Source organism: Typopeltis vanoorti, chromosome 2 (assembly GCF_054136105.1).
Source record: "Typopeltis vanoorti isolate ZY-2024b chromosome 2, IOZ_Tvanoo_1.0, whole genome shotgun sequence".
NCBI classification, from domain to species: domain Eukaryota; kingdom Metazoa; phylum Arthropoda; class Arachnida; order Uropygi; family Thelyphonidae; genus Typopeltis; species Typopeltis vanoorti.
Genome location: NC_143550.1, coordinates 96,089,853 through 96,106,920, shown reverse-complemented (window position 1 = coordinate 96,106,920; position 17,068 = coordinate 96,089,853). Strand labels below are relative to the sequence as shown.

Below are 17,068 nucleotides of genomic sequence, written 5' to 3'. Positions count from 1 at the left end.
TTGATAAAATTTAATATTTAATAGATTTCCAAATTTTGCCGATAAAAATTAGGTTAGTCCAGAATAAATCCCAATTCGTATAATCAGAGTTAGTTGGAGATAATCCATGCTTGTTTCTTGCATTCCGCCTCCGTTGTGCGATTGGAGGAACGATGGGACATCATTGCGCCATTCGACCTGCAATAGTTTCGTAGTGACAAGAGAGGAATCTTTACTTTTGAGCTTTCATACAGCGATAATAGCTTCTTTTTTATTCTAGAGGAAATTCGGGATTTTTTAATTCCCCATACAAGCAAATCGACCACAGAATATTCACAATTTACATATAGAAAGTACTATTAGGAGATAGTCGACGGAGGATTAAGTAGTGTTAAGTGAAGTGCCTTCCCGCGATAAGTCCTGGGACTCCTTAGGGGTATCATGTAATAATAAGAAAGATAAATAATCGGTCGTAACCAAACCTGAACTACGAGAACCTATTTTAGCTTAATGCACATTTTATTAATTTTCACCAGGGAGACATTACTGCAATATATAATTTCTCCTTTTGTTTTTTATCTTGCGCTCCTACAAATGAATCCCCAATGAAATGAGATGGCGCGAAATATTTTTGCAATGATTCCAACTACCAAATATGAATAAAACAGGGTCCCAGAAAATAACTTGAGGATGAACGACTTACGGACAACCGACTTTAAGGTGTTTACGTCCATTTAAAAAATGCACTTAAAATGCATGAATAAAAGCCGAATATACATGCAATCTCCTTGGAATCGTATTTTAATTAGCGCAGTACCAACTCAAATGTGTTGCTTTCAAACGTGCATTTTATTGTTTACTGAATACCAGGAAAGGATCATCCTCAAATAATATCACATATCATACTCTACGGGAAAGGGGGCGTCAGAAAAGTACGATGCCTACTAACGAAAGATAGGACGTGTGTTCAGAATGTTGTTACGTCACAACATGAAAGCATGTTATAGAAAACTTTAATTTCTACAGATTACAAACATAACTTAATATAGTTTTTTTAAAGACTTAAAAATCATTCTGAAACATTGTTGCAGACAGAGTCAAACTGGTTATATTAATTTCAATAACTAGAAATTATTGAAGCACAAATGCATAAATTGATTTAACTGAAGCTTTTCAGAGAAATGAAGCGAATGACGTGTCGTTGAAAGGGAAGATTTTTTCGAAGCTCTATAATTTTTTATGAGAGAGGCCATAGGATGATTCGAAAGTCTCTATAAAAAAAAAAGTTATGGTATCATAACAAACTTCCAAGCCGAAAACTTTCCAGAAAGTTCTTTCTTTAAACTCAAACAGCAGTTTTCGGCTAAAATGTTAGTTCTCAACTTACTGAATATAGATTTTACACGTGTTTTATTAAAGCATATACCAGAAATTTGCGGAGAAAAAACTTTATTTATTACTTTATTCAAATTCTTAATATATAAATAAATCATTCTGCTATGTACTCATTGTTAAGATCATAACTCCAATATAAATAAATTCAGGGTAAACACTTTGACAAGTTGTTTCTTTACCGCCATCTCTTGACAATAAATTGAAATAGCACTCTGCGTGAATATGCTCGAAAAGTTTTTCCAAGTAATAAGGAAATTACAAAAATACAGTATTTCGCTAACATAAGCACTATTTACTCATTTACTTATTATGGGCAAGCATTATACATTAAGTAATAAGTGCATCACAAGTACATGTACAAATATACACAATAACGTTCACAAGATTCAAGAAATAGATATAATTGTGCTTCTGTATTATACTTCAACAGTGCCAAACTACTCGTGCAATTCATCGAACCCACGCAAGCGCATTCGTCTACAATATTGAATGTCAAGAAAACTCAATGCAGGCATTTCTGGTAAACTTGTTATTTTCATTAATTGACCTAATGCCTTTATTTTGGTTCGTACAGTCTTCTCTTCTTCCTCACGATATGGTTTAAATGCCTGAAGTATGTCCTTCGCTTCAGCAAACAATGTTAAAATGTTTTTAGAACATCGATATATACAGACAGGTTCTCGCTTCGTAATGAAATCAAGTGTCAGTATTCTTCGCACTGACCAAGTCAGCTCAGTGAGTTGTTGAATGCTGGCTTGCTGTAGATTATTTTTTATCCACCATGATAATGCATTACCGATATTTCTCGAGTGGTCTGAATTAGCATACGAAATACCATAGTAAATGAACTCATAACACATGAAAATAATAATTTTTAGAGCAACAAGTCTAATTTCAATAAGTGGTTCCCCATTATTCAGTATAACATATACTTCTTTCAAAAGAGGAGAAACTGAACTTGAGGGCTTTAATAAAATATTATTTTCCAACTTTTGTAGCATGTTTAATTTATAATACAGATCACCTTCCATGCTCCGATTCTTCAATATCTGTTTGATAGTGTTCCATTATCTGAAATTATGGGTAATAGGTTTTGAACACCGTGGACAATTTGCTCCTTTTTTGTTTAGATGAGATTCATTCAACCATTCTAATAAATATTTATTCTCTACTGCATGTCCACAGTCAACTAACAATACATATCTATCTTGGAGGGTCACATCGGTCTTTTTCACTAACATTTCACTTTCACAGCAGTAACAAGCTGATGGACAAGGCTCTCCACAAAAACCAACACACTGATGACCACATGGGTAGATGTGGGTACACGGTTCGTTGCAAGGAGATCTGTTACACTTCTCACCACACTGACGAGTGCAAGCAGTATGTTCACATTGCCATGGACATGGCTTTTTGCATTTGATGCAAGGACGATTACATGGATTGGTGCAGCGAGAATGAGGACAACGAGCCAAGCATCGCAAGGTACAAGAGCACGGTGCTCCACAATGTTCCTTACATGAGTGACCACAAGGCAAAATCTGCGTACACAACTGTAAGCATTTTTGATGTATTTGCAAATAGAAGCAATCAGAACATTTACCAGGACACTTATGTCCACAGTCTAAAATGGTAGTGCATGGTTCAGAACAGAAGTCAATAAAATTAACTGTAGAATTCTGTGCATCCTTACAGCATGAAATCTTGATCTCATGTCCACATGAAGCACTAACAACAATGATTTCCTTACATATTTCTTTTAACTTATCTTTATCTAGCATAGCATACTCACCACATACAATCTCTACCTGATGCCCACATGGAGAACTGACAAAAATCATTTCCTTGCAAATCTCCTGTGCTTTATCTTTATCTAGCATGGCATACTCATTACATCCCATCTCTACCTGATGGCCACATGGAGACCTAACAAAAATCATTTCTTTGCAAATCTCCTGTAACTTATCTTTATCTAGCATGGCATACTCAGAACACATAATCTCTACCTGATGTCCACACGGAGAACTGACCAAAATCATTTCTTCGCATCTTATGGTTAGCATGTCTTCATCTAACAAATAATATTTGTCACATTCAATTTTTACTTGATGGCCACAAGGTGAAAGAACAGATACAGTTTCCTTACATTGAATATAGCAACTCTGTGTATTATTGTCATTCTCCTTACTAACAGGAATTTTATGACCACATGGTAAGAGATCTTCATAATCCAATTTCAAGGCTTCTGTGTTTATTTCATCTTCAGAAGTATAACATGCAGGTTCCTTTGGCACAATATCTTCACTTTCTGAAAACAAATTATCAAAATTGTTATCTGAACAATTATCGTTAATCTTGTATTTTAACTGTAACTCTTCAGAAGCTGAGTTGTTATTATCATCATGCATCCCACCGTAACTTTCACCGGGTGTTTCTTCCACTACTTCCTCAGATGGATCAGCAGTAGCAGACACCTCTTTATTTTCAAATAACAGACCAAGATCTTTCAAACAAGAATGTTCACAATGTGCTTTTCTATGTGTTTCATGAAAATGACATTTCTCTGTACACTGATGACCACAACAAGCAAACCTATAACCACAAGGCTGTAAACAGTTCAGAAAAAAGTGTGCCTCACTTGAAGCCTTTCGCAATGTTTCTGGATGCTTTGAACATTGGATGGTTAATGTCGATCCAATAGCATCCTTTTTAGTTAACTTTTCATCTAAGGAACACCATAGCTTATTCTTTCCAGCAAAAAGCTTAAAATTACCAAAGCAATACAGACCATGTTTAGCACGTGACAATGCCACACAAAGGCGATTACTTGCATTCAGGAAACCAATGATTTCTGAATCGTTGCTTCGAACAAATGAGATAAGAATAATATTGTTTTCTTCTCCCTGAAAATTATCAACAGTGGATGCTCGTACACCAAAAATTTTCTCTTTCTCCATCATCTTTTTAATGAGAAGCAACTGGCCAACATACGGGACAAGAATGGTGATTTCTGATGGTTGGTACTCTTGTTCTAGGAGATACTTACAAAGACCAATAAGGGACGTTGCTTCTTTTGTGTTTGAATAACTTTTAGCTTCGTTATATTCATCTTCAGAATATTGGTGACATACAAAAAACATGTTGTGCTTCATTCCCCTTATGTCTGGATAGTTATATACGCTCGGATGATTTTCCAACGTCGCATAAATTTCTGGTACTAGCAGCTCAGCAATTTCCATTCGCATTCTGTGTTGTAACTGGAGAGTGTGTGAGGGTATACCATTATTGAAGAGTCTTTCAAACATTGACACATCTAAATGATATTTTTTTGCCAATTCGTAAACAGAATTTTTAGGTCTCAACTGTTGGTGATCCCCTATCATGATTAAATGCTCAGCAGAAGTAGGAATTGAGGTAACAATATGTCCCTCTAGAATTTCGGCTGCCTCTTCAAACACAACAACTTTTGGTTTAACCTTCTCAATTAATTTTCTGTTTTTGGCAGCAGAAGTTGCAGTGAAGGCAATAACATCAGCCGCTTCTAAAATCTTACTATGATAAGAAATCATCGTGTCTTCAATACATTCAACAAGAGATCTGTAACTCGCTTCGTATCTTAAAATTTCATTTTTCAGTTCTTTTTCCCAACTTCTTCTCAATTTCCAGAAAAGTTCCCACCGTTTTTCAAGAGGTAATTTCCAGATTTCAATGTAAGTATCTTCTAATACATTCTTATTTTCATATGTGAATTCTTTCTGCTCTTCAATCTGTACAAGTTCAGTGATATTGATCAGATCATTAATTTCTTTTCCGTTTTCATTAAAAATATTTATTAGCTGATCTGTAATTTCAACAACATCATCCAAATCAAAGATTATACTTTCGTCATTATCATGAAGTGCATTCCATTGTGAGTTGCAAAGAGTATTAGTTTCAGTGTTCTTGCTGTGTTCTGATTTTACTGGATTTAGTTCATTTACATTACTATTAATATTCACTTTCTTTTCTGGAGCCTCTGGTTCTTCTCCATGACAATCATCTGCAACTTTGCCTAAAATTTGAAAGGAGTTCCTTGTGGATAATTTAAAATTGCGTTCCTTTTCATTTGTAGACTGAATATATTTTGCTTTTTTATTTGTTAAAACTTCTCTGCTTTCTTCTAATTCTTCATACAAATAAATTAATTCAGGAGTTAAACACAGCCAATCTTTTATCAGCTGAACCAGTAGTCTCCTTTTGTTAGCAGTTTTTGACTCCTTAAGTTCAACGTTTTCTTCTTCCTCCTCCTCTAGCTGAGTTCTAATCGGAAATAATCTTTCTTTCCAACTATGTTTTGCATTTTTGGTTAGAATTTTTTCTCCACAGTATAGAGGATTAGATACTAAAAATTCGAATTCGGAATTTAAATTAGACAACTTTTTTTTCAAGGTATCAAACCTAGATTTAAAATGAACATTTTCCACATTCCTAGGCCAAAATAATGAATGATTAAATAATTCCTCCGCTATCATTAAAGAAAGTATCATATCTTCATTAATTGGTCCTCTATACCGTCCTGAATTTAAATAAAAACGTTTTCTCATAGCATATGTTATGTTGTTTATTTGATGTGGCATGACATCTTCGCATTTAGTGTTGCCACCAAATCTCACAAGTTTCCTCGTATACGGAAGTAATCCTTGGAGAAATTGATCCAAAGCATGATTTGTGTAGCAGACAATCAAAATCGGACTTCTGGTTGTTTTATTCATATTCATTAAAATAGTGTTTACAATTTTGTGTCCTAAGTAGGTCTTTCCAGTTCCAGGTGGACCTTGTATGATGCAAATCTTATTTGTTAATGCTAACTGAAATGCCTTCATCTGCTGCTCATCTAACCCAAGTGTGTCTGCGGAAGGCCAAATCTCATTACGTATACAACATGTAACAGTTCGTTGTGAAACAGTTTCCATTAAACTCGTTAGTGATAATCGCATTTCATCAACAATTTTTGTGTTCCTTTCGGCCCTTTCCGATTCTAGTAATCTGTAACTTTTCCTTTCATTTCCATACAGTGAATCCAATGAGGAGTCACTATCTGAAGAATCATATAAATAATATGCAAATAATTTCATCTTCTTTTCAAGCTTACCTGGATTCATTTTTACTGGCAAAGCATACACAAAGCCAACATTTAGATAATGCGGCGCAGAAATACAATTTTCACGATAAACTATTACGTCAGCAAGTGCAAACCTATCCTTTGTCATATCTTTCATTGCCTGCAGAGAATGTCGGTATGCTTCAAAGTAGGAATCTGGTTCAAAAGCTGTATAAGAAGACAAAGGTAACTTCATCTTCTCTCCCAAGTCAGTTCTTGCTGTCACACTGAGTATGCATCTTTTACTTATTCCATTTTCTGGTCTGCGGTTAGAAATACAAACAAAATGCATTTTCTCAAAATTATCTAATGAGAGACAAATTAGGTTTTTTGGTTTCAATTTACTGGTGAATTTCCAATTTACATCTTTTGTGAAATTTACATGAACAATGAAATTAAGTCCCGAATGTGTATATTCATATCCTACAAGAGCAACATCATGATAAACATGACCAGTTGTCAGATTAGTTGTGGAGCGATTTTTCAAATGAAGAACTTTATATTCCTTAATGCCCTCCCTAAAGGAATGCAACATATCTTCCCTTAGAAGTCGAAACTGCACATCCAAATAATCTTCAACACTTTCATAACATCCAGAGATAATGTTTTTACGAAGAAATGTGGGTTCAGATGACAGAATGTCGGCAGTTGTTGTAATGATAGACAACGAACGAAAATTATTAGGTGGTGTGTCTGATGCAGATGAATTTGAGAAAATATTCGAAAATAATTCTAATTTTTGTTTCTCAAGTTCAATTACACGTTTTAAAATACATTCTGCATTCAAATCTTTCAAGAATAAAATGAGGATATCCAGTTCAGAATTTGTCACAGATGGCATCCTAAGAAAAAATTCTTCTAGTAGTCTCAATAAATTTTTTGCCATTTCAGAAATGCCATATGATATAGAGACATATTTATTGAGAGTAGTTGGAACTATACCAAGAAGAAATACGGCAGATGACTGAAGTTTCTGAAGGAGACTCACAACGTTTCTTGAATCACTTGCTTCGCATGCCTTAGCTAAGAGGGACAGAACTAATTTTACCTCTTCAAACTGTAAGTCTTGTTTTATCAGATATGCTTCCAAATCGGTTTCTTTTTTATTTAAATATTTCAAAATTTCTTCATTAGTTTTGTTTGATACAGCTAACATTTCAATCAAAATGATGTCATCAATTATTTTAGTTTTTCTATTTTCCAATATCTCACCAGATTTTTCTCTTTGCTGATTTATTTTCCTTGTTTCTCTACTCATCATATTAAGTTTTCTCGCTTGCATATTTCTATCATTAGCTGTTACTCGATTTTCTTTGTTCTGAGATACTCTGCCGAGATTGCAGATAATCTTCAATGCTTATAGAGAGAACAATTTTTGAATCTATAAGAAAAAAAATGTTAAACACATTTTTATTAGGAATTGTAGAATATAAGAAAAATACATTAGTAAATTATTATACAACTCATAATGTCGGATTTATTTCATTTTATTTTTTATGTGAATCCTATGAAAGGCAATATGGTGCATTAATATTAGCTGCTATGGGTGGGATAAAGTTTAGATAATCTGGAAACTCTGTTGCTCAATAGACAAAGCAGGGAACTTTATCAAGTCACTTTTGGCTGCCATTAAGGGGGTAGCGGTTAGGACCTTAGCATAGTATTTTTCTTGTGTGTGCGATTAATGTTCAGCGCCTTTCCAAAAAAATTGTTTTGAATAAAGTGTGAATAAAACGAACAGGAAATGAAAACCGCTTTACAGTATAATGTTACATACGGATTAGTCCTGCTTATACAATTTTTTTTCAAGTTATATAAATTTTCAAAATAATATAAAATAGTAATATAAAGTTAAATACTAATGTGGAAAAACATGGAAGACTCACCCGTCCCTGACGGAAGAAGTAAACAATATTAAAAAAAAAGAAAAAAAAGTGCCGCTTTTGCATTTTCAGCTTCATATTGCACAAATATATAAAGCAAGGTCGATTTACACTTGTTTTGTGTAACAGCTCATCTATACTCCAGTTAGTATTTTTTTAATATATCAATCCCAAGAGAGATTGCGAGACCAAAAACGCATCAAGGCCGTATTATGTGCACCCTCTGTCCAAAAAGAAACCGAACATTTCGAAAATAGAAGAAATTAGTGACGTCACCTGTTGTATCTTTTTGATGTCGAAAGCTGCAACCTTCATTAGTGTTGTGTCAACTATTTGTGATATTTGTTTCATTAGAAGCCGAGTTATAGTGCAAAGAGTGACAGTGTGTTTTGACGAACGGTCGGTCCTCACAATAGTCATACCGTACGCGAAGAATTCTCGCTAGCAATCGCTTCAAAACTTCGAGATAAAACTCACCATTGACCGTTTAGCCAGGCGGAACGAATTCTTTGTGGAAAATGCCCTTGGAATCGTAGAAACAAATCAGCATTGTCTTTACTTTTGACTTCTCCAAGCGACTTTTCTTCGGATGCCCCTTCTCTGGTGGTCTCCACTCAACACCCCAGGCTTTGTTTCGGGCTCATACTCAAAACACCACGTTTCGTCATCAGTAACGATCGTTTCAAGGAAGTTACGAGCGGTTTTACTAAGGTCCTTGCAGTGTTCAATTCGATATATGTTTTGGTCTCCGGTCAACTTGTGGGGAACAAATCGCGAATTCAATTTACGAAGGCAGTCTCGGTCAAAATGTTGTGCACAGTTGATTTTGGAATCCCCAATTCATCTTCAATCAATCTCAATGACGATTTCGGTTTTCTTTGATGAAATCACACTTTTTTGGATGTTAACTTCACTCAGTCCAGTTTTTGGATGGCTACGCTTTTCGTCGTCCTCAAGTGTCTCACGACCACTTTGAAATCGCTTAAACGGGGTTCTCAACCTTTTCCAGTGGCGTACCATTATATTTAATTCAAGATATTAGATGTACCAGGCAGTGGCTCACGTACCACCAGTGGTACGCGTACCATAGGTTGAGAATCCCTGGCTTAAACCACTCGTAAACTTGAGTGCGAGATAAGCATTCATCACCGTATACTTTTTGAAGCATTTGATGCGTTTCGGTAAAACTTTTACCAAGTTTAACACAAAAGTCAATCGCAGCTTTCTGTTTGAAACTCATTTTCAGACCGATCGTCAAAACACACTGTCACTTCGGCTTATAATGAAACAAATGTCATAAACAGTTGACAGTTGACATGAAGATTGCCGCTTTCGACAACAAAAAGATATAACAGGTGGCGCCATTAGTTTCTTCTATTTTCGAAAAGTTCGGTTTCATTTTGAACAAAGGGTGCATGTGGGCATTTAGCCTAGCGCTTCTTTTCTTCAATTTATTCAGTAAATACCTTAAGAAAATAAGTGAGTACATATTTCATATGAAGCTCTCTTATCTAGGCATATTGGATGATAACAGCGATAGAGGAGAGCGTCTTATTATTATTATTACATGATGACACCTGCAAGGAGTCGAAGAACTCATCGCGAGCACTCTACCCACCTCTACTACACACATCTAACTCTCTCCCCTACTACTTAATTCTCCTAGTCCACACAACGGCTATCATCGCCATCTACTGCCCATCACCACCACCAACAATAATATTTCTGACTGTAAATTGCATGTGTTCTAATTTCCTGTATGCGGGATGAAAACCGGAGTTTCCGGGAGAAGGAAAAAAAAAAAAAACAACTGCTAAATCCTTATGAGATCGGCTACCTCAAATGAAAAGCCCATATAAAGGTTCCTCTCGTCATGGCCAGTATCTATTTTATGCCTTTTCCAATCGAAAGGCGAAATTACCGTTGCTATTCCTATTACACTACGAAGAATGAACAATAGAACAACCTGGAAAAATATCAGATTTACAAATCTCCAAATGCTGGGACCTTTATAAAAGTTCCTCGCAATTCTAGATTTCATTCGAATACTGATCTTAATTAAAGATTAAAGTGCAATGTCATGACTGCGCTTAGGTACGAGCATGGGCGTCCGCGGGGAGGGGTGCAAATGGATCACTTTCCCCCGGGGTCTACTTGTGAAAAACAAAAACCAAAAAAATTTAAATAATTAAATAAAAATTTGTCTGCGCGGTTATCCGAGTGGCTATGCGCTTCGCACCCATATGCCTGGGAAAGGATATCCGGCGTTTGATTCCCGTCGCCGACGTGAAGAGCTTAAGCATCTTTCTCAAGCATAGCCAAGTTAGAACGGGCTTGGGTACGGACCGGAGGGTTTTTGTCCCCAGTTTATCTGGGGGTTTTCCTCCTGCAAGCAGGCAAACCGACCCCATGAATACACGCTTCTAAAGTCATAAGACACCTCCAGGAATAAGAAGTAACCAACCTATTCCGTAGGATTTCGGTTCCGAATGCTTACACGGTAAAATCTGTAGGTCTACGCATGAGCATTAATCAGGATCAGGAAGTAAAAATTTATTGATGAAATTATTTGTCTCCAAGCTTTTCCCCTCCCTGGAAAACTTTTTGCGGACGTCCATGGATACGGGTATATGTACAGTACATAGAAAATTTCTCTGCCGATCGGCCGGTGAAAATTTTAAGTGGGGGTGCTGCATATACAAAAAAAAAAAAAAAAAAAAAAAAAAAACTTTTTTCTAATCAGTAACGAATTTATTAATAAATAAATTTACGTATATTAAAAATTGCTTTATTAAAAATATTTCATCCTCACCACGAACAAACACCAATAATAAGTTTCGTGTCAATAGCAATGACAAGCGCAAACGAATATCGGCGTTAGATCGCAGTGCATTTGTTTCGTGTAACGAATAGCTGAAAAAATATAATTCTTTTCATATTTTCAACAGTGACACTCGTCATAATTCAGCCTTGTATCTATAATAAATAAATAAATAAATAAATAAGGTTTGTATTAAGTTTGAATCATTCCTCTTTAAATGTCAAACGTAGCATATCATACAATTTCTTACTTTTCAATGATAACAGCAAAAATCATATAAATTGGAGCTCGTTATTTGTTTTTGAATGAATCCATTTCCAAAATCGGACTCTTTCTCTTCCAACGGGCGATTCGTTAACATGGCAGTCTACGTGAGACCGGAGCGGACGAATTTTTATGTGAGAGGTACTCTGTGTTCGTTCGCAACCGGATGTGACGTTACCAGAAGGGGGATAAAACCGAAAGTTACGCCGAGTTGATGTCGCCGTGACGTGCAGCTATGCTGGTGTCTCAGCGATGATAGCTTTTAGCGGTTCCGGGATCTCGTATGCGGCAGACCATACCAGATATACTCACTCACCTATGAGGTAGAACATGAGGCGCGTTTTTTTTTTAACGTGGTATCCCCACCCGTAGGCCTATTCCACGATCATTTCTCATTAACTTTCCGTTTTTAGAAGAAAATGATGCACGCTTCCTGTAGCTGGTATTGCATGTTTGTACTGATATGCTTATTTTTTGAATAAATTGATAATTTGTTAGGAACTCTTTCTTTCACAACCGGAAGTCATGTCACAGGAAAGGAGAAGAAACGGAAGTGATTTATTTAGAGGACGAGAAGAAGCATCTCGAATAAGAAGAAATGCAGCCAATATATAGCTAAGTCTTAATTGCTATTAACATTTATAAAATCCAATCTTTCATTTAACTTTTCTCCCAGTACCTTAACTTTCATCTGCCTTGTTACGCATTGGAATTATTAGCATTGTTATTACTTGTTATTATCACTTTTTTCCCCGCTGAGCAGTACACGATGGCCACGAGGTGTTAAGGCTGCCAAACCGACCTACACTCATACATTCAACTGCGTTCGAACAGAGGGGAGCTTGTGAAATTCTTTGTTGCGCATGGGTTATTTCCAGAATCTCTGGCGTGCCCGAAATGTCATACGGAAATGCATTTCGATACAGACCGACTATTCTTCACCTGTAATAAACGCTTATGGATCAGGGTTCCCAAAAAACGCCCACAATGTTTTCTTACCTTGTGCCCGGTAAGAAAACATTGTGGGTTTAGAAAATCCGCGAGGGTGGGTACATGGTTTGACAAATCGCACCTCAGCCTAGAAAATATCGATTCTTTAACAGTGATGTGGTTACGTCTGAGTTCACCACGACAAATAGTAATGAAAGAAGAACTTCGTTTGTGTGACCCCACCATAGTGGATTGGGCATCGCATTGCAGAGAGGTATGCATTTCGTGGGCGCTGGACAATTCAAATAAATTGGGAGGCGAAGGAAAAATCGTAGAAATTGACGAGAGTAAATTTGGAAAACGAAAATATAATCGTGGTCGACGTGTTGTAGGCCAGTGGGTATTTGGAGGAATAGAAAGGGGTTCGAAAAAAACATTCTTTGTTCCAATGGAAAAGAGAGATAAAGCCACACTGCTGGAAATAATAAAAGAGTGGATTTTGCACGGAACAACCATCGTTTCTGACTGCTGGAGAGCTTATAACTGCTTAAGTGAAGAAGGCTTCATCCATGAAAGAATCAAACATTCCAAACAGTTTGTGGATCCAGACGACCTCACTATTCACACCAACACAATAGAGGCCCAGTGGCGAAATTTGAAATTTTTTCTACCCAGAACTGGACGAAATGCAGATCATTTTGTTTGGTACCTAGCTGAATATCAGTACAAACATACAATACAGAAGAGTTCATCATTTTCTTCTCCAGATCGCAAAAATGTACCCGGGACCATCGATTACAGTTGAGTAGATAACAATGGAAAGTTAATGAGAAATGATCGTGGAATAGGCCTCCAGGGAGGGATACCACGTTAAAAAAAAAAAAAACGCGCCTCATACTCTACCTCATAGGTGGTGTGGAAATGAGTATATCTGGTATGGTCTGCCGCAGTATATATTTAATATTAAAACAGCTTGAAATTATTCTTCCTCCCCTCCATCTCCTGTTTCCTCACTGTAATTCGACTGCTTTATTTGCAAAATGATTGACACTAATAATTTCTTGCCCATATACACAACTGTTAAACCAATCTAGATTCTGATTCACCAGTGAATATTTATCTGACAGTTATAGTTCACTTGTTATTGAGAAAAATGATTTTAATGTTTATTTGTTGCTGTAACTGGGTTGTTTTTATTGGGGTGGCACAAGGGTGATCTTTGCATCACCCTTGTGCAATGGAATTATCTTACTTTTTTTTTTTTTTGAGCTGATACGAGATCCATGAATCATTCCCCTTAACCTCCCCCCAACCGGCTGACTCACGTGGATAATCTAGGTATTTTCTAGATATTCTAGGTTTAGGTTAAGGCTAATTAGGTTAGGAGGAGGAGGAAAGAATCTCGTGGCCATCGTGTACTGCTCAGCGGGAAAAAAAAAGTGATAATAACAAGTAATAACAATGCTAATAATTCCAATGCGTAACAAGCCAGATGAAAATTGAGGTGCTGGAAGAAAAGTTAAATGAAAGATTGAATTTTATAAATGTTAATAGCAATTAAGACTTATCTATATATTGGCTGCATTTCTTCTTATTCGAGATGTTTCTTCTCGTCCTCTAAAGAAATCACTTCCGTTTCTTCTCCTCTCCAGCACGTGACTTCCGGTTGCGAAAGAATTCCTAACAAATTATCAACCCTAGGTAACTCCTGGTTTTATCCCCTTCTGGTGACGTCACATCCGGTTGCGAATGAACACGGGGTACCTGTCACATAAAAATTCGTCTGCTCCGGTCTCCCGTAGACTGCCATGTTAACGAACCGCCCGTTGGAAGAGAAAGAGTCCGATTTTGGAAATGGATTCATTCAAAAACAAATAACGAGCTCCAATTCATATGAATTGCGCTGTTATCATTGAAAGGTAAGAAATTGTCTGATATGCTACGTTTGGTATTTAAAGAGGAATGATTCAAACTTAATAGAAACCATATAATGTTGTAAGCATTATTACTTTTCACAGTTTGGCCAATAAATAAGTACAAATTAATAACAGGAATGGAACGAGAAGTCGACGTCTCAAAGAAGAAATAGTCAGTAAAAAAATAAAAAATAAAAAAACATTTTAAAGTTGTTAGAATGGGGGTGGGGGGAATCCTCATAAATAATAATTAGTTATTTCAACTGGGACAATTCAGAACGATTAACTCTAAATAAAAAAAAAATTAATATTTATTTCATATCACATATGAAATTACCTAATATCAATGTTAAGATTTATTTCATATCACAATTTCACATCAGATTAGTTTATGGCACCAAATACATCTATAGGAGAGTGTTAAGCAAACAAATAGTCGTTCTAAAGTGAAGAGAATGCTGAAGAATATAATTAAACTTTGGCGTCTATAATTAAGCATTATAGACGCCAAAGTTTCAGTTACGGGATTGAATGTTTACCACCAAGAGTAACGCATATAATAATAACAAGAATAACAATAACAAGAAACACTTACCATCACCAGCACTACGTTTACCACCAAGAGTAACGCACATAACAAGAAACACTTACCATCACCAGCACTACGCCTTTAAAAAGTAGTCGAAAACGAAACCAAAACAGAATTAATTGACACGAGCACTATGACTACACACATGCGTGTTCTAGGAATATTGACCTTGGCGATATTTCTACCTTTGAACACGGAAAAGTGGTGATCAACTTCATTACGCATATTATTGACATATTATGATAATGATAATTAGTGGCGTTTATATTATCCAAGAATATGAAGTTTCAGTGGTTATATTGTGTACATCTCGTAGCAAAACATTATTAATTCTTCCATAGTATATGTACATGGACAATTTCTCTGCCGATACAGAGAAATGGTGAAAACAAAACAAAATTATTGTACAATGTTACTTTTGACAGCATGGCCAATAAATAACTATAAATTAATAATTAAAGAAACCAGGGATGGAACGAGAAGTCGGCGTTTTAATTAAGAAATAGTCAGTAAAAATACAAAACGTTTTAAAGTTGAGTTAGAATGTGGGGGGAGGGAATCTTCATAAATAATAAGTTATTTCAACTCGACTGTTCAAAATGATTAGCTCCGAATAAAACAATGAATTAATACTCACGATTTCATATCAGATTAGTCTATGGCACCAAGTACGTGTAGGAACGTTTGATAAGTAAATAAACAGTCGTTCTAAAGTGAAGAAAATGCTGAAGAATTATTTCCAACAATTAAGCATTAGAGACGCCAAAGTTTCAGGTACGGTATTCATTGTTTACAACCAAGAGTAACGCATATAACCGGCAAACACGTCCACCAGCAGCACTACGTCGTTAAAAAGCAACCATAAACGAAACCAAAACAGAAATGATTGACACGGGAACTATGGCTACACACATGCGTGTTCTTGGCATAGTTCACCGTATGAACACGGGAAAGTGGCGATCAACTTCATTACGTATTTTTTTAACATGTTATTATAATGATAATAATGGCGTTTATATTATTCAAGAATAGGAATTTTCCGTAGTTATATAGTGTACATTGCTGGTAGTAAAACATTATTCAGTGCACTCATTCTCTGACCACATTCTGAAATAGCTGGCTGGGCTAGCTGTTAGCCATTTAATGGAAATTGTAGAATTTCAAAGTTTCTGCTGTGAACGTGTAGAACTTGGGTTTACTCAATGTCCATTTCTATTCGAAGAAGAAAACATAAAATTTGGGACAAAGGCAGAAGCATTATTGGCAATGCTACAGGTTAAGGCAGCCCTTTTCCGTCTAAAATTTCAAACTTGCGCACTTCTGTTTCAAATTCACTACCATTTCGTTTACTGATAAATTAAAATGTCTTTTTCTTTCTTTCTTTTCTTTTTTTTTGAATAAATATTCACGTAAAATGAAATTGAAAAACCAGCCAATAAATAGCTAAAAGAAGCTGATCATGAGTCAAACAATTTAGTATGGTAGCAGTAGTTTGATTTATTTTTTTTCTTCCCAGAAACTCGTTTTGTTTTTGTGTTTGTTTTTTCATTAAAAAAAAAAAATCAAACTAACGCAGAACGCATGATATGAATGGGCATAATCCATTGGCTTCATAGCTTTAGTTGCTTCAGCTGTAAAGTCCAAACAAACCAAATATAAGCCGAAACCGAATTCTATAGTTCAAATACTCTAACAGTAATGTAAGAATGCTATTCAGATATCCCTACTTGATTTAAATTAACAAGCTTTCTACTGTATTTTTTTCCGACTCAATATTTATCTACTACAATAGCAAAAATTCTCTACGACGAAGAAATACATCAAAATGAAAGGTTTTTTTTTTTTTTTTTTTTAATGAGGGGTTCGTCCTCCTTGGCACCTCTGTTACGTGTGCAAATATACCAATTAAATGGTCTAAATGTTAGAGATATCCTCTTATTAAATAAATCTGCCGATCACATGCCATTAACAATATGTAGTGGTCACTAATTATATGAACAGCCAAAGGCTTCAATTAGGCGACATGAACTTATTTAAGTTAAGGGATATTACATCCCATATTGTTTCTTAGCCGAATAAGAAACTCAAAGAGTTTCATGACGAATATAGAAACTATATAAAGTTCGGCGATTCCAAGCATAAGCAAATACC

At 35.7% G+C, this 17,068-nt stretch overlaps 1 protein-coding gene across 2 annotated transcripts; it reads right to left on the bottom strand.

Annotated features, from left to right (window-relative positions):
• Positions 1-1,411: 1,411 nt before the first annotated feature.
• Positions 1,412-15,738, bottom strand: LOC150109275 (NFX1-type zinc finger-containing protein 1-like). 2 transcript variants are annotated; one of them, XM_090406916.1, is made up of 3 exons: positions 15,555-15,738; positions 14,980-15,102; positions 1,412-7,895 (listed from the first exon to the last, which is right to left on the bottom strand). In XM_090406916.1, the coding sequence occupies exon 3, from the start codon at positions 7,794-7,796 to the stop codon at positions 2,442-2,444; it is 5,355 nt and encodes a 1,784-aa protein (XP_090263042.1). In that variant the 5' UTR covers positions 7,797-7,895; positions 14,980-15,102; positions 15,555-15,738; the 3' UTR covers positions 1,412-2,441. The 2 variants fall into 2 exon arrangements, with proteins under 2 accessions (XP_090263042.1, XP_090263048.1); XM_090406922.1 differs by lacking the exon at positions 15,555-15,738 and having other exon boundaries at positions 14,980-15,231.
• Between the last annotated feature and the right edge of the window lie 1,330 nt (positions 15,739-17,068).

Coding starts and splice junctions, on each gene's coding strand:
- LOC150109275 (XM_090406916.1), bottom strand. CDS start 7,796: ATGCAAGCGAGAAAACTTAATATGATGAGTAGAGAAACAAGGAAAATA.